A 16,626-nucleotide genomic window follows, 5' to 3' on the forward strand; every position below is an offset into this window, starting at 1 on the left:
GGTGGACGGGTCTGGAGATAACAGAGAATACCATCGTAATATATAGACAGAAAGGAATAGCAACAGGAAAGAAAAGAGAAAAAGAGAAAAAGAAAATCAATATCCATACTCTTCATAGACGTACAGTATATATAGATAAATTGTATGTGTATATATATTTATATACTGTATGAGGAGTTACATGTATATCCGCCATCGATATATACAGAGAGAAGAAGAAGAAGAAGAAGAAGAAGTCTAAGCGCGCGCGCCTCCTTATATGCCCTCCTCATCCGGGAGGAGGAGGGTTTGCTCTTCTATGTGTTTGCTCATGGGAATCAGGCGGGTTTCAATTATTTAAATGTGGTTATCCTTACTTATGCAAAACGATCCAACTTCAAAAGGCAGCTTCCTGTCGAGGAGTTCCTCTCTTTCTTTTCATTCTTCCATTCTTTTTGCCCTACCCGACTTATATTTCTTTCATTCTCCCAATTTTTTTTTTCCTCTTCTTCTTTTCCTTTTTGTGGCGGAGCAGCTACTCCTTTTCGTCCCTCGCCAGAGTCGTCGAACATACATCTGTATAAAGGATACATACCGCCGGGTTTCGATATACATATATACTCTCTCTATAAACAGTATATATACTGTACAGTACAGCCAGCCCAGCCCAGTTTCACTCTCTCTTAAATCTATGAAGTTATATCTATATATTTAATGCGGATAGGCAGCGCTTTTTTTTTAGCTAGGGAAATATAAGAGAGAGTGGAGCTGGACTCTACTCGTAGAGCTCACACACTTTCCCTGGTACTCGTCAATAAATCAGGATGTTCTGAACCTATCTTCAAAGTATATGCACTGCCAGAGCAAACCGAGTTACCGCCGCTAGTGAAAACCATTCCTAACGGAGGGCTACAGTACCAGCGGACTCTCGTCCGTTTCTTTCTCAATGCGCTCAAGTCTCTCTCTCTCTCGTTTTTTTTCTTTGGTGGTTCCTAACCACCACACCCATCACACTTTGCTCTCCACCACCACCAATTTCCTTAGATAGATACTCTGCTGCTATAGTCAAGCTCCTTGGACTCCCCTTCTATTGCTCACTGCTGGCCCTAGACACCAATGCAATTATGTTAAATTTTAAGTCGGCTTGAATGTGTGCTTCTGCTTGCTGCTGCTGCTGTGTCTGGTTGGTTGCGTCGCCGCTTCGCTGATCGCCAGCACGGCCGCCCGCCCACCACTGAAACTTACCGACTCCGCATGGCCACTTGGAACGAATGTTCTTAATCACGGATAGCGCGCGGATGTATATGTATGGCAAGTGCCCGGGCAAGAGAGAAGAGAGACGAGACGAGAAACTGGTGGTGGTGGCATGTAATTGCATTTGGACGATAATCATCCGACATGGGGGTGCAAATTTCAACGCCAGCCAGTGGATTTCAACGTTTATTGAAGCTTGTGATACGACACATATGAAATCCTCTTGCGCTCTGATGACCGACACGACCTCATAGCTCTCTCCAGTCCAACTCGCCTCGTCTGTTCAACACAAAAACTTGAAAAAATAATAAAAAAAAAAAAAAAACGAATATACACACACGCACAGTAGATTGATTGCAATGGCCGCGTCAATTGAACGAGAGCACACAGGACATCCTGTCTAGCTTGCTGGGCCGGGCGCGGGCGGGCAGAAGTCAAGCTTGATTGGTCATTTTATAGTACTATGTATACCAGTGGAAAAATATCAGTGTCGGGCGTTAGAAATTCGGATTCACGTCGTTTCAATTCGTTCCCTTTTTTATTTTATTTTTTTCTCAAAACTGGCGAGATGATGAGACGAGGGATTGAATCGGATCCAGAGCGAGCGCAGCCCCTCCCGACGCACTTCTAATGAGGAATCGTAAAAAGAAATGAAACACTCGGAAAGATTTCATTAGTGTCACGGCGCTCGGTTAACTGAGGCTAATAAATCGAGTTGACGAATGATAACGTTGCGGAAAAGGGCCACACGCGAGGAAATGGATATTAGTAGTATATGCCACTTCAATATTCATATGCGCTGTTTTGAATTATTCCAGGGACAAGCGAATGCCAACGACTGGGTGGCAGAAGCCGTTAAAGATGTCAACATGATGGGGAGAAGCTCCTCGTCCGGAATGTCGCCCGTTGGCGGAGACTCGGAGACGGCCGTCACTCTGCTTCCAATTTTACAAGCCCAACGTGAAAGATTCAGGTTCATTTCTGCCTCTAAATATTTTTAACTAACCGTTTTAGTTGCCATAACGCTTGTTCAATTATTTAAAAAAAAAAAAAAAAAAAAACCCAAAAGACAACGTAACCAAGAGCTCGAGGCGCAAAATTTGGAACAACAGCAGCAGATGGCGTTACTCCACAGCGAAGTGGAACGTCTCCGGACCGATAACGTGGCCCTTTACGAGAAAGTTCGCTTCCTTCAAAGCTATTCCGGCCAGGTATGTGTTTTTCCAGAATGTTTGATTGATTTCTCTGACGACACATGATTTGTTTTCACGCAAGTTTTCTTCTTCTAGCGCGCTACCAAGAATCCCGCTGCAGCCATAAGCTCCGAGACAGAGGAACTTTATGAACGCCAATACGAGGATCGTCTCGATCCCTTTGCTTCGTTCTCTCGCAGGGAGCGTCAACGTAAATTGGCTCAACTGGGTCCGTTCGAGCGCATCACTTACTCGATGGTACGTGAAATATACAGCGAGCCTCGAATTCCCAGACGTTCGACAAATAACGAGAAATTGACTCCCGTCCTTTATCTCTCTACCCTCCTTCTCATCTCAGACCGTGGCTCTTTTAACCTCCTGTTTTTTCACTTTTTTTTTTCTTCTTGTGTAATTCTCTATTGACGATTTACAGGGACAAATGATCCTATCAAGCCGTGTAGCTCGCACTGCCGGTGTCATTTACTTTTCCGTCCTGCATCTGCTCGTCTTCCTCGTTCTCTACCGTCTGGCCTACACGGAAACCTGTCACAGGGATATGGCCGCCGAGTGTGCTCAAAAGTATCCCCAATCAATGATATATCAATGTCAATTAAGCTCCGCTAATGCTTTTCATTTGCTTCGTGTTTCTCTCTTTTCCCTTCTTTCTTTCGTAGGTATGACGATCACATGCTGGAAGCGCATGGACTGCACAACTGAGAAATTGAGAATGATATCACACGTATCACGCGGACGTGCGACGGTTATTACCAGGCATTATTATTATATTTACTTCATTTGTATCCTTTTGGCATTATACAGCCAATTATTCAAAGGTGGCGGAAATACACTTAATCATTCTGGCAATTTTTTTTTTTTTTTTGAGACGAAATCAGATTCCATTTTCACTGTCTCTTCAAGTATGGATTTTCACTTTACAGGTGGACATCCTATAAGTTTAAGTCTTATGTGAATTCAAATTAACATAACATTTGAAAAAATCTAATAAATTTTTTTCCAGTGTCCCAGTTTTAATTAACGTTTGGTGGTTCTAGTTTTATTTTTATTATTTTATTCTTTTGGCTGTTTTGAATTTTAAATTTTTGAACTGCCAAAACCCAGCCAAAACCAAACGGCAATTTTATTTAAATAAGCAATCCTGCCGTTAGATGGCGTGCGATCACACTTGTACCTAGGGCATAAAGTACTGTTTAGCAACTAAACACTAGACTTGCTTGCAGACTACTCAAGCATTGTTTTGTTTTTCTATACAAGTTAACAGTTGTTTTCGGTAAAGGAAGAATTCATTATCAAAGGAATCATTATTCAAACTCTAGTTATTTATTATGTATTGAAGATTGATTCAAACTTAAAGTGATTCTTGGATATACAGTACACATGTAATTGTGAGAACACAGAGAACAACTAAGGAGAACGAGAGAAGAGACATTAAACAGGTTTTGTACGCTTTCCTGATGAAATTTTTAAAATTCCACCAGTTTACGACGTTAATTCAATAGGTAATCCTATAATTACGATTTTAGAATAAAACAGTGGTGGTCTAATGATTTTATTTCTTGCTGGGTCATCAGGAGATCAGAGTGGATACTGCTGTAAGTTGCGTGTGAGAGGTGAGCACTATCAAGTGTTTGGTTGTTGTGCTTTTAGTTACATTGCAACTGGAAGATCATGTTAAAACGAAATGCCCAAGCCAATGATGCTAACAGCTTTGTGGCACATTTGGTTTACCAAGGAATCATGAGAGAAGACAAAATTCCCAATTGTAGTACTCTTACTATAATAAAACAAATGGGACCACATGGATGTTCAGGTATAAGATATACATGAAATAGTTTCAGATTGTCACAATGTCAAAGATTGCATGATCAAGGTAACACAATCATCAGCGCAAGACGTTCAGAGAACAAATGGAAATTCCCAATAAGGTAGGGAAGCAATTCAAATCCTGGAGGATACTCTGTTGGACACCAGAAAGAACTACATCCATTTTTAGCAGAACATAGAATCAAAGCAGATTATGTGTACCAATCTTATGGGCCTGATCTGATGAAAAGTAATATTTTTGATTCGTGAAATTGGTTGTATTTGAATTAACTTAAACAAAATCACATGAATATTTTTACAGGATGAGTTTTTCGCCGAACTGCATTTTGTCTTTCTAGGCAGAGGTAAAATGAAATCATTCGTCTTATTCTAATACGTAATAATGTTCATATATTCTAGAAATATATGCTCGCGAACGATTTTGTACAAAGTGCTGGCTTCTAAAGCTTGCGCCGTTTCGATCGTCAAACAATTATTCCAAATGGAATTTGTCGGACCGGTTGCGTCTCGAGTTAGTGTTAGCAAAAAAACTTATAGAAACCAGACCCTTCCCCGTCATTGTTCGCGACGAATTTTAGAGATAGAGTTAAATAAAATCGCACTGTTTCGGAAGATCTTCTGTTTTATGCTATAGTAGTACTGGTATGTGGTACGTATTGTTTTTATTGTAATTTATCTGAGATTTTTATGGCCCTCCTGTAAAGTAAGGAGGGCTTTCCAAAAATTGTACCGCGGGCATATTGCCGGGTACGTTAATTTATAATGGTTTCAGCAGCAATACTCTCACCATACGTTCATTGAGTATTGGCCTCCCACTTGATAAGGACAAATCATAGTTTGAGTTTTACAATGCTTTATACTTTGGTATGCCAGAAATAGTGTTTGTGAATGGCGCAATTATTTACGAACTGAATCTTTTCTGTTGTTACAGCTATATTTATAACTATCCTAGATAATATTAATCTTTACTTTTGAAAACAAAGCTCACGATTAATTTATGATATATTTTAGGAACGGGATTTATCAGAGCCGCAAACTCTTGGTGACTTGCACCAAAATCCATGCACCTTGATGAAATGGATTCCTGTCATAGGTCAACTGACATTCCGTGGTCTTCTCCTACTGGCAATCGGAACGCATGGACTATTGGACTGCTAGTAGAATCGAAAGAGTACGTTTCGCTACGGTATTATTCCAATTATCTTGATTCTGAGTGTACAGTATAATTTTTTTTCTCTTAGACTCGATTGGATACAATTTGTCAAACCTTGTGAGACAAGAGCGTCTTTTACAATCAGATCACAGTTTTCTAAAGGCACTAGAGGAGCGCAAATCTTTACCTATTTATGCCTTCCAGAATGCTGTTATGGATGCTGTTCACTGTAATTCCGTTGTCATAATTCGTGGTAATACGGGTTCTGGAAAAACCACTCAGGTTAGCTTGATACCACAAGTTAAATTAGGATGAAATTATTTATACTTTAATTCATTAATGACCGGAAATAATGGATTCTAATTCTAAATCTAAATCTGTCCACCTAAGGTATGAAATTGTATTTGTTTTTATTAATTCTTTCATTCAGTGTTCTTTTTTTCGATCCTAAAGGTGTATCGAGTCTACGGTAATGATCCCGAATTAGATGTGGTGATTGGTCCCATCGGAATCGGCCATTATCCTAATATATTCGCCAACAGAGAAAAACTAAAAGTACAAATGGCTGATGCTCGCTCAGGACCTTCTCTGATTCACAAGTCTTCTGTCAACTGCCCAGATTCAGATGAAATTGAATTCCCGCTACCCTATTTCGATTTCAGCGAAAAAATTGCGATTTTCATGCGACTGCGATTTTCATGCAGCCGAATGCCCGAGCTCGCCTGCCTGTCAGGTACTCTCATAGTCTTTCTTCAAAAAAATGCGTTTATTCAATTTATTTTCCATTTTTACAGAATTCCAAACGTCCTTCAGACGAAAGATATAACAGCGAGTTCAAATTTGGTCGCTACGAAACTCGTGTTGTATCTCATCAACCTTCCCTATCAGTCAAAACTTTTCGTCATGGAGAAACGAATCGGTGAGCAATGAATCAATTGGACCTTTTTCCACCGGTCAACGAGGAGTGGATGGCAACTAGTGCGCAACTTTAGAGTACGAACGAAAACAAGATGGCTATTAGGAGGATGAAAAGGCGCAATCAGAGCACTGCAGCATCTATCATCTATCATGCATGTCCAGTTCCCAACGCTGATGGATTGAGTCTTGTAATAGTATATCAAAGTACTCACTTCGGAAACAGTTTGGTTGTTTGAATTCGTATACGTGGATCTCTTTAAAATAAGACAAAATCTATTGTACTATTCCAAAGCTTTGTATGATATTTACGCTTTAACTTAAATTAAAATTGTGTGCATGTATGTTTGAAGAATCCTCTTACTTAAATACAATGTCAAATTACAACGTCAAATACCAATCCAGATCGACTAAAACAAGACTAAATTCGAATTTTCCCTCAATTTTTCGCTAAGAACACCATCTGACGGACAGCAGACTACAATGTACCGAGTGACGTAGTCATTTTGGCGCGTAGCCATGACCATGCTTGGTCATGACTGATAGATATGTGAAGTCATACCATGGTATAATAGGTTGAAAGGTACCTCCACTGGGCCCTTCCCGGTTGGGCCCGATTTCAGGCGGTGTGGTGGCGCTAGTTGGAGGTAAAGTTAGTCTCAACATGGGAAAGATAGGAAATAGCATCTTATTTGTTATTCTGTTAAGTATAAAATTACAGTTTTCGAATAATTTATTTTTTTTATTGTTTAAAATATTTGTAGCATCACATTTCATTATGTCATGTGATGATTCGTTAAATACAATATTTTTAAAAATTTTAATGTTGCGCTCTTCCGTTTTTCTAGCAACAGCTAGTTTGGTAGAGGTCGCGGCGGGTATATAAAGGATAAAGGGGAAAAAAAATTTTTGATATAGAAGAAACCATGGCAACCAAGCAGAAGAACCATGTTAGCCAGCCGTCATTTACTCAGTTTCTGTTTGTTTTTATTGTGTGAAAACTACGACGATATATCGGTAATTAAATAATCAAACAACTAGGTTTTAACACATTTTGAACGCGTTTTATTGCTTGAATTGTTTCTTCAACTGTACATTAGTCAGTAAGAAACTAAGAACGGCAGTACGGTAAAATGAAACAAAGAAAAAGAGACTAAGAGATCACTTTAGCTTGTTTACGCAGTGATTTTGACTTTGATTGTTGACTGAATTCTTTAACCCACTTTTTAGTTTCCAGGTAATTTCTGATGATTAAATACTCCAAAACTAATTTTCCGACAAGTTCCTTCCGGTGTGTGTTGCAGCAAATGGTGGGATTGAATTTACTTTCCTTCACCATCACACCCAGAGTTTCCATCGATCTTTCAAACCAGTCCAGGATGTTCAATTTCCCTAAGTCAACCTATTTAATAGAGAAAAGTTAATTTTAACTGTTTGGTGGAAAGCGTGTAAGAATTTATGATTTCATGAATAATAAATGTACCATGCAATAGTTTTGAAATGTTTTTTTCTTAAAAACTAAAAGTACCTCTGCCCGATAAGCTGATGACGTTGATAACGTTTTCCAGCATACAAATCGATGTTAGTAAAGATGGCAGAAATTCTAGAGTCTGTGGAACTTCCAATTTCTTCACATGATAAGAAACTATTCCTTTACAGAGAACCAAACTTTTTTCGATTTCCAAACTTCCTTTGTCTCTCAGTACTTTAAATATGTTGAAATTGTCCTTTTCCTTGGTATATGACCAATTACTTGGAAATTTCATGTTGATAATTCCCGTTTCCCAATAAAGGGCCTTCTCAGTTTCTTGTAATGGCATATGTTGAGCTTCATGTGCTTCATGTTGGCTGCATGTGACTTTTGTCATGTAAGATGGGCAATCTATAACACGATAAAAAATATTTTATTACAGTGGATAATGCAGCCTAAAGACACGTAAACAATACTTACTAGGAAATATCTTAGGAATTGCACCCGGTTTCAGTATCCATCTTTTCCGTTCCTGGAAAACTTGTTGTCCTGCAACAGTCAAGAAATACCCTTTGTCTATGTCACAATCTGCAAAATGATGGGAGCAAACCCTCGACTTGTCAGTGAATATGTAATTTTTTCTAGGGATATATTTCATCCAAAGTTTTTGCATTTTTTTGTCTTTTGTCGAGAACAACGCAACTTTTTCTGGGACAGTTCCCTTTCTTACATAACCAGAAGTGCACATCGGGACACAACAATAATTCGGCATTTTTTACAACTTTTTACAACCGACTGTCACGAAGAAAAACGAAAAACACTTACAAGAAATGAAACGCCATTTCTTTTTCTAATGACAGCCATTTGTCTGCTTGGTTGCCATGGTTTCTTCTATATCAAAAATTTTTTTTCCCCTTTATCCTTTATATACCCGCCGCGACCTCTACCAAACTAGCTGTTGCTAGAAAAACGGAAGAGCGCAACATTAAAATTTTTAAAAATATTGTATTTAACGAATCATCACATGACATAATGAAATGTGATGCTACAAATATTTTAAACAATAAAAAAAATAAATTATTCGAAAACTGTAATTTTATACTTAACAGAATAACAAATAAGATGCTATTTCCTATCTTTCCCATGTTGAGACTAACTTTACCTCCAACTAGCGCCACCACACCGCCTGAAATCGGGCCCCCCATCGGGGTGGGGACTCCTCTCAGAGTGGAGGTACCTCTCAACCTATTATACCATGGTCATACGGTGAACACGTTTTTAAAATAACTCCCCGAAGGATTGTTTAAAAGTAAGTACCATTAACAGTAAACTAGCTGCTAAAAACCTGATCTCGATTCCATGAAATGCTTGTTTTCTTTCTCTGAATAGTCCTTGTCATGAGAAAAGTTACTTTAAGTAAATGTGGTCACACCAAACAGAGGGTAAAAAAGTTGATTTCTGTGTATTGGCATTACTCCATTACTTTTAAGCATGCTTTAAGCTTCTTTGTTAGAGTAAATGAATGTCTGCAGTGATTATCAGAATTCCTTTAGCTGAGCTAGATAAAGTTTATCTGCTACACTAAGCATGGCTCTACTTATGTATTTCTGTAAAATTTTATATCCGTTAAATTAGGAGTGTTAAATTTATTTCCCAGTGGAAAACTTAGCTATTCAATTTAAATTTCCATTAGTAAAAATTTCCATTCAAAAAGTAGTTTGATACATCAAATTTCAGAATTGAAGTGAATGCTTGGTAATTAATATTATTGCATATTCAATTTTTGGGACTCATGACACTAGCAGAAGTGTAAACTATTAGAAACTTTCAAACAAGGTCTGTCTCGTTTCAAAGGAGTCCTTGACGAGTATAAATTTTTTTCCCTAAACCATCGGCCTAGACTTACACAATAGTATTCCTGTAACTGGAGGAAAACACGAAAAATTTTGACAGGAAGAAAATGCCAATATGACCGTATTCGCATTGTGCTGCATATACGTTATTTTTGTTGTTGTTAGGCTCACTTGGGTAGCGTAGAACGGTTCAAACATCATTTTTTGTTATGTAGTTCCTTTCCATGTGAAATTGCGTGCACGCCTGTTGAATAGTCAGACATTGAGTAAGAGAGGGTTATTTTGTTGATGTAGCCCAAATGCCTATTTTCCGGCTAGCTAGCTAGCCATATACAGTGCCAAGGGTCTGGAAACAACGGGAAGGGCTGATCGATAGTGTCTAATCGATAGATTTGTAGTGAATTTAGTGATAGTGTTGGTTAATAATATTTGAATTCGTTTAAGTAGAATGTTTAATGTTTGGAAATGTTGTCGAAAATGTATTATTGTTTTAATATGCAGCTGGATAATATCCGTCTAATAACAAGTTGTAACCATGAAATAATTTAATTATCAATAATAATTGGCTTTGAATTTATAATAATTGCGTCTGGTCTTGATTGACCGGTGCATGCCGTTTGCTGCCAAATTCAGATAGGTTAATTAACAATTTCTTCGGTTTGTCATCCTTAATTTAGTTTCATCCAGAGCATTCCGCTTCACGACATCCAACGCCGTTTCAACTGTCTCGCTCGATGGATTTGGATCACGAGTATGAACCCACAGGTTATCTAAATTGTAAGAACATTGTCTGTGTGTTAGAATTATCTTCTAGGATAAAGTGGGGTTTATCTGTTTACATAAATGTGTAGGTCCTACGTCGACACAGCTCCAAAGAACAGAGTATGTTTTGTAGTCAGTTCCCAAAATCACGAATTTTTCGTCCGCATACGAAGCTGGCAATTTCCAAAGGGCAAAGGTAAACAGGCCACTTATAATAAAGAGATAAACTTTCTAATTTTCCATGAATCGGAAATTACCGTTTCCAAGAAAATTTACGACAAATTCGCCCTTCGTGGGGTCTGGATGACGTGCATGTCCAGAGAGCACGATGTTTCTCCTCGTACTGTAACGAGAAATGCGAACGTTATTCATTCAAGCCGTGTGTGCCTTACCGTATGATGTGAGATTCCTAGTAATCAATGACGGTTCAGATCTTTTAGTCAAACTTACAATCTTTGTATTCCGCTGTTTTTGACGATGATTTTCCCATCCGTTTCGTTGAATTGAACGTTCACACAGCGCTGTGCTATTCTATTTTGGAAGTTGGAAATTGTTTTGCGATTTTCGTACCATTTTCCTACGTACTTTGGTAGGGTGAACCGTAAAAGTTGGGAGCAAAGAAAATAAGGGAACCATAAAAAATTGTTTGACGGTGAAGCCTTTCATTGAAGAACTTACTTCATTGAGGTTGAAATCAGGAAAAGCTTTTACTTCAGGGCAGTTACCGCGTTCGAACAGCTGCGCTCGTACCAGTGTTTGGTAGCATCCAGCGGCAATCAAAAGCCAAATTGAAACTTGAATATAGTTCGACATTTAATCTTGCTTTAATCTTATATATGTTAACAGTAATAAATATTTTCAACTTTACACTGCTGTCAGTGGGTGTCTCCGCACTGGACTTAGTTACGCCGTAGACTGGTCGCCGAATCGTTCGTTCCTTTTTTGATATAACAGAAAGCTATGTTAGATTAGGTACATGCTCCTCATCTCGACGCAGCGTATTATTTGTTTTTCTTCAAAAGTTGGTCATCACAAGGTAGAGCTTTCGGTAAGATAGGTTAGGCAAACAAAACAACCGTTAAATTATCAACATACAAGGGGCAAGGCACATACCGGTTTTTTTGTTTTTAGGATGGACCCGACAGTCTCACACTGCCGCGAGTCTACATGTTTTGCATATTCACTCGTTTTGGTTCAGTAGGGAATGTCCCTCCCCCCCCCCCCCCCAGTTCAAATGCGTAAGCAAATCTAGTCCAAATTGGGATATGGCGGTAGTTGGGTTGTTAGTTCTAGGTAGACGCCAGAAGAAATGCTAAAGCCCCATAATTCCTCTTAACCGTCAATTTGTAGATCATATTTTGGTTCCGTAGCTGACCCAAATAAGTCTCCAGCCACTTATAACAAAACAATGATTTCCTGTTTCACATAGAACTCTTCTAGATTTGAAAAATAATACATCTAAGTTGAACAAAAGATATGAATCACATGAAATAACTTAACTTTGGTTTCTAGATTTGAGCAGTGACTGCTGAGACGGAAAATGAAAACTAATGCTCCTGTTATCCATCGCTAGTTATGTTCGCTCCTGTTATCCTCGATCCATCTACTACGTAAGCTAGCCAATAGTCGTGGGATCTTGTCGACATGGTTAGTGTCTACTCAAATCAATAAATTGAATTCACTGATTTTTTTTTAAACGTCATTTTGTATCTTTAAATAGATGTACTTCTTCCTGAGACTAAGATCGATACTGAATTCGATTATTTTTATTTTATTTAGAAATTGGAGCTACGGTTTCCCAGCAACGACGAGGCTTCGCAATATTGGATGACTGATTTCTGGCCTTCCAGGATGTGATTACTCCCTGTCCAAGTGCTGCGTAGAAGAAACAGCATGGACAAAATCATAGGGCAGATCTATGAAAAGGACCACATAAAACCAAAGGTAGGAATCATTCAACAAAACTTTTTTTTGTCTGGGCCTTTGCGTCGAGTTGGACTCCCTAGCGTCCAAAGTCTTGAAAATGATTTAGAACAGACGTCCGTTTGCGAAATCCGAACGATTTTTCTTCGGTTCTTATGCGATTGTTACCTTCGTCTTTTTTTTAGCGGTTTCACAACGGTATTTGCCAAATACTTTTGCCCGCGTTTATCGTTACCTGTTTTAAACAACGCTATAATTGCTCGACCGAAGGTTTCAGTTTATTGTGGATTGGTCCTAATGGTTAAAAAATAAAAACAAATCGGGAAATTTAAAGGAACAGCGCGCTTTCATCATTCAACGACTCGACTTCTGCGATGTTAAACAGAAGTTCTTGTCTTTATTTTTAGTTAAATAGACGGGCGACGAAAGGGAAAATGAACAAGATACATTTCATCCCTATTCTGAAAGTATGAAAGGTAACTTGGTAGAAGCTACTATGTGCTATTTTTTTATTTCTCTTTATTTATTATTTTTTTTTTTTTAATTTGTCTTGGCTTTTGAAAAAGTCGGAGGCAGGCAGGCAGTTGATGCGCTTACAAAAGTTGGGTTTCAAACTAATTCTTTATGGACTTCAAACTGCCAACGGAAGTTTTTGGTTCATTTTGAAATCATATCCCGTATTCATTTCATCGCACCATGCATATCAATTGTATTGAAATTTTGCTAGGCATTTAAAGCATAAAAGTTTTATTGATACAAAGCCAAGTAATGAAAAGTAAAAATGATTTGTGGTTAAATTATTGATAAATATGAATCTGGTAAATCTTGAAAGATCCCAGTGTTTCTCTTTTTTCTTGTCACCAATTTTTCAAATTGGATCGTCAGGTGGGACAATTGTTATGATTGGTTACTTTCAATTTGTTTACGTTGATGGCATAGCTCTGAAATACAGCTAGCGCTTTGTTGACGTTAGTACTGGTTGGGACTTCAGCACGAGTTAAGATCCATGCAAAGCCTGTTTTGTAAATGTTTTAAATGTGCGTAACATTCGAGATAGCCTTAAAGTCAAAATTTCTCTTACGTAAGCTAACGGGCCCAAGATTTGAGCAACTCCAGACAACAGCGTAATTGTCGTAGTCGGTATCAAGTATCCTAAAAACAATACCTTCTTATTTAAAAGCTTTGGTTCATTTTATCTTCGTAATAAAGTAAGTTTGCGTACAAATAATTTGGGGTCTGTGAAGCTTCAAGGAAATAAAAGTTAATAATTTGGAATTCTTGAAAATACAGCTTAGTAATATATTGCAGGTACTTACAGGGACTTCCGGGAAAATTAACAATTAGTTTACCGGGCTCTACGACACGAGCTGATCCGAGCGCTACTTGTTTAGTTCTTTTGCTGAAATTTTGTATGAAAAAAAAACTCGGTTATTTGTTTCAATATTTTCTTTGATTAAATAACTAATTCCACTTTACATAATTTTGAATCCTGTGTTTGTAACAGTGATATTGTCTGAATTTTTTGCGTAATTGGCTGTTATGCAATCCAGTCCAGCTTGGAAGATGGCAAAGTAGTTTCGGTTGTTGTACCATGTGCCCAAGTACTTTGACATTGGAAAAGAAAAACAGAAAGGTCGTTTAAAGGTCTATCCATCAACTCTTTAAAAAAGAGTGATGCATAATTCTTTCATATATAGTACGTAGATTTGTAGTTTAATTCGTAGGACAACTTGAAATTTAACATTTTTAATGGATGAAGTGGTTAAAATATAACTTTCAATTTACCCTGTCGGCATCGAAGGGCGAGATGACTTGGACGGTTGGACATTGAGCCAAGGTAAACACTTGGGCATTTGCGGAATGGTAGCATCCCACTGCAACAAACAGAAATATCAAACACTTTGTACCAAAGCTAGAAGACATTTTTTAGAATGAGGGAAATAGAACCGGGTTTTGTCGCTGCTCTAGTGCGACTGGCTTTATAATCGTGTTCGTTTGCCGTAGTTCTTAAAAGTAATGTTAGTATATTGCAATGCTATATAGCAGTGTTATAAGAGCAGGTTTTGAAAAGTGAACCAAACAACCGTTAAATAAAAAATTCACGTCCAAAGTAATATTTCTATTTTCAATGCCGAGAGCGCTTTATTCGTTATCGGACAAAGATTGTGCGAAAAATTTTTATTATAAAAGAAAAATCTGCAACAGACAAACAGACCTTAAACTTGCGAAATGTTTTAAAAGCTGATGAGTCAAAAGAAGGAAAACAGAAAGCGACATTTTTTTTCTGGTCTCCTTAATTTTTCGAGTAAAGTTCACTAGGTTTGTTTAGCAGAATTTTGCTGTCATCAGCAGTTTTCTTGATTAACTATTTTCAGTTTTTTCTGGTCGATATTGTTCGCTGTAAATACAGCTAATGCTGTATCGATTATGTTGTTTGATGGGATTTGATCGCGAGTTAGCAGCCATGCTAAACCTGAGTAGAGAAGTAGTTTATTAATTTACTTCTGAGACATTTTGTTGACAGCGTCATAATAACATACTTGTAGTGCCGAATGCGAAGGGCCAACAGCTATAGATAACAGCGTAAGAAGTGTAGTCAGTGTTCAAAACCCTTTAAATAGTAAATTTATAAAAATAATTTACTATTTAAAAACCATTGAGGCAAGAAAATTAATGTTGTATACATACAAATAATTTTCAGCACCAGCCATCCCTTGATAAAACATAAAAATATTCGTTGTAGCGAAAATAACATCTCAATTTTGTAAACCAATGGTTGCAACTTACAAGCATTTTCGAAAAATGACACTGTGAGTGTACCGTCCGATATTTTGAGACCTTTTCCGATGAGAGTTTTTGTAGAACTGAAATTTATCGACAAAAAAAAAAATATTCTCTTCTATTTGAAATGATTGAATTCAAATTTACCCGGATTTTTTTTTTCCTTGAATTTTTATGGTCATTAAATTTCCGGTATTGTTGTATTCAGTCGTTACACAATCCATACCATCTTGGGCAACAGAATAGTAGTTTCGGTTGTTATACCATAATCCGGAAAACTTTGATTTGTTGGGCAAGATTCACAAAATTAAAAATTCTGAATTAGACTTCAAATTGTTAGAACAAGAGACTAAAATGTACGTTACCGAAAGCTATAATCTAGTTATCGTATATATTATAAAATAAGTTATATCTGGGAAATGGTCAATCGAACTTACTTGATCTAGATCAAAGTCTGACATGATAGTCGGGAATGGGCAAGAACCCAACTTAATCACTTGGGTGTGTATAATTTTATTAAAGAATGCAAAAACAAATAATAAATTAAACAAAAGTTTGAAACAGTTTGACGGCATTGTTTAATGAATAACATAGAACTGGGTTTCGTCAGTGTTCACGTGCGACTGGTCCCCGAGTGATGGTCATTTTACCGTTATGTATCCAGGGCGGCAAGGAGGGGAAAATGGTGTCAAACTACCGTTAATCAGTAACATCTTCCATAACAATGGTACAGTCCGTCAGTCACAAGACAGATATGTTTACAAAAAGTATTGATAATGTTTCATGCATGATACACTCTTTCCTAAAAATGGACGAAGAATGCGATAGTATCGTATTTCACATTTAAATAACTTTCACTTTTATACGTACTCTACGTCTAAACAAGAAACCTTAAACAGAAAACTTAAAGTTGCACAATATTTTATTGGTCACGAAACCGATGAGCCTTTATCGCCCAAGCTCTAATTTTTGACTGATTCCCAATTTTCCGATATCCTTAATCCCATGAAGAGTTTCCCAATTGCGTCTTGTAGCTCTGCTGTCAGCAATTGTGTTGATTCGTCAACCTCAGTTTGCTCTGATCGATTCCATTTTTCTTGAGCACATCTAACGCAGCCTCGATGGTGGTGTTCGTTGGATGTTGTTCGCGTGTTAACACCCACGCAATTCCTGTAATGAGTGTAGATGTTGACGTTTACTTTTTTTTTTACTTTTTCTATGGGGCGGAATTAATTAGTTTTTTTACGTGTATTGATTGGTTCAATTCCGAAATGCATGCAGCTCCACACAACAGAGTAAGAAGTGTAGTCGGTGCCAAGTATCCAATAATTTGCGCTTCCCTGGGCAGCTTAATAGGACAATTCATTGCATATTCATTATGAAATTCTGCATCCATCAGTACTTACGATCACCGGAAAATACCACGTTAAGCTTTCCGTTCGGAGGTTCGACATGACGAACTGTCCCAGTTGTAGTTGATCTCATTCTAGTGCTAATAGT

General features: G+C 37.7%; 5 protein-coding genes and 1 non-coding gene across 12 annotated transcripts; 2 read left to right on the forward strand and 4 right to left on the reverse strand.

Annotated features, from left to right (window-relative positions):
- Positions 1 to 1,991: 1,991 nt before the first annotated feature.
- On the forward strand, positions 1,992 to 3,143 carry LOC124348804 (protein CASP-like). Its single transcript, XM_046799077.1, has 5 exons — positions 1,992 to 2,206; positions 2,303 to 2,444; positions 2,523 to 2,684; positions 2,860 to 3,005; positions 3,101 to 3,143. Exons 1-5 carry the CDS (start codon positions 1,992 to 1,994, stop codon positions 3,141 to 3,143), a joined length of 708 nt encoding a protein of 235 aa, XP_046655033.1.
- Positions 3,144 to 4,089: 946 nt separating this feature from the next.
- Positions 4,090 to 6,730, forward strand: LOC124349122 (ATP-dependent RNA helicase A-like). 6 transcript variants are annotated; one of them, XR_006920097.1, is made up of 8 exons: positions 4,090 to 4,254; positions 4,315 to 4,497; positions 4,570 to 4,612; positions 4,668 to 4,917; positions 5,280 to 5,454; positions 5,510 to 5,811; positions 5,875 to 6,154; positions 6,216 to 6,730. XR_006920097.1 is itself a non-coding variant. In XM_046799637.1 (4 exons), exons 2-4 carry the CDS (start codon positions 5,635 to 5,637, stop codon positions 6,245 to 6,247), a joined length of 381 nt encoding a protein of 126 aa, XP_046655593.1. In that variant the 5' UTR covers positions 4,620 to 5,454; positions 5,510 to 5,634; the 3' UTR covers positions 6,248 to 6,730. The 6 variants fall into 6 exon arrangements, 1 of the variants encoding a protein (XP_046655593.1); XR_006920098.1 differs by having other exon boundaries at positions 4,315 to 4,369; positions 4,438 to 4,497; positions 4,668 to 5,454; XR_006920094.1 differs by having other exon boundaries at positions 4,668 to 5,454.
- LOC124351179 lies at positions 4,982 to 5,098 on the reverse strand. Its single transcript, XR_006921427.1, has one exon. It is a non-coding gene; the product is annotated as a U4atac minor spliceosomal RNA (small nuclear RNA).
- A 651-nt stretch (positions 6,731 to 7,381) lies between the features above and the next one.
- On the reverse strand, positions 7,382 to 8,793 carry LOC124349073. 2 transcript variants are annotated; one of them, XM_046799576.1, is made up of 4 exons: positions 8,288 to 8,673; positions 8,127 to 8,218; positions 7,820 to 7,828; positions 7,382 to 7,738 (listed from the first exon to the last, which is right to left on the reverse strand). In XM_046799576.1, the coding sequence occupies exons 1-4, from the start codon at positions 8,577 to 8,579 to the stop codon at positions 7,490 to 7,492; spliced, it is 642 nt and encodes a 213-aa protein (XP_046655532.1). In that variant the 5' UTR covers positions 8,580 to 8,673; the 3' UTR covers positions 7,382 to 7,489. The 2 variants fall into 2 exon arrangements, with proteins under 2 accessions (XP_046655532.1, XP_046655530.1); XM_046799574.1 differs by lacking the exon at positions 7,820 to 7,828 and having other exon boundaries at positions 7,865 to 8,218; positions 8,288 to 8,793.
- A 1,330-nt stretch (positions 8,794 to 10,123) lies between these two features.
- LOC124349089 (apolipoprotein D-like) lies at positions 10,124 to 11,405 on the reverse strand. Its single transcript, XM_046799595.1, has 5 exons — positions 11,101 to 11,405; positions 10,873 to 11,006; positions 10,680 to 10,765; positions 10,500 to 10,595; positions 10,124 to 10,430 (listed from the first exon to the last, which is right to left on the reverse strand). Exons 1-5 carry the CDS (start codon positions 11,233 to 11,235, stop codon positions 10,303 to 10,305), a joined length of 579 nt encoding a protein of 192 aa, XP_046655551.1. The 5' UTR covers positions 11,236 to 11,405; the 3' UTR covers positions 10,124 to 10,302.
- Positions 11,406 to 13,075: 1,670 nt separating this feature from the next.
- On the reverse strand, positions 13,076 to 14,333 carry LOC124349092 (apolipoprotein D-like). Its single transcript, XM_046799599.1, has 6 exons — positions 14,131 to 14,333; positions 13,822 to 13,949; positions 13,662 to 13,744; positions 13,568 to 13,589; positions 13,427 to 13,497; positions 13,076 to 13,360 (listed from the first exon to the last, which is right to left on the reverse strand). The coding sequence occupies exons 1-6, from the start codon at positions 14,266 to 14,268 to the stop codon at positions 13,227 to 13,229; spliced, it is 576 nt and encodes a 191-aa protein (XP_046655555.1). The 5' UTR covers positions 14,269 to 14,333; the 3' UTR covers positions 13,076 to 13,226.
- Positions 14,334 to 16,626: the final 2,293 nt, after the last annotated feature.

Source organism: Daphnia pulicaria, chromosome 7 (genome assembly GCF_021234035.1).
Source record: "Daphnia pulicaria isolate SC F1-1A chromosome 7, SC_F0-13Bv2, whole genome shotgun sequence".
Lineage (NCBI taxonomy): Eukaryota > Metazoa > Arthropoda > Branchiopoda > Diplostraca > Daphniidae > Daphnia > Daphnia pulicaria.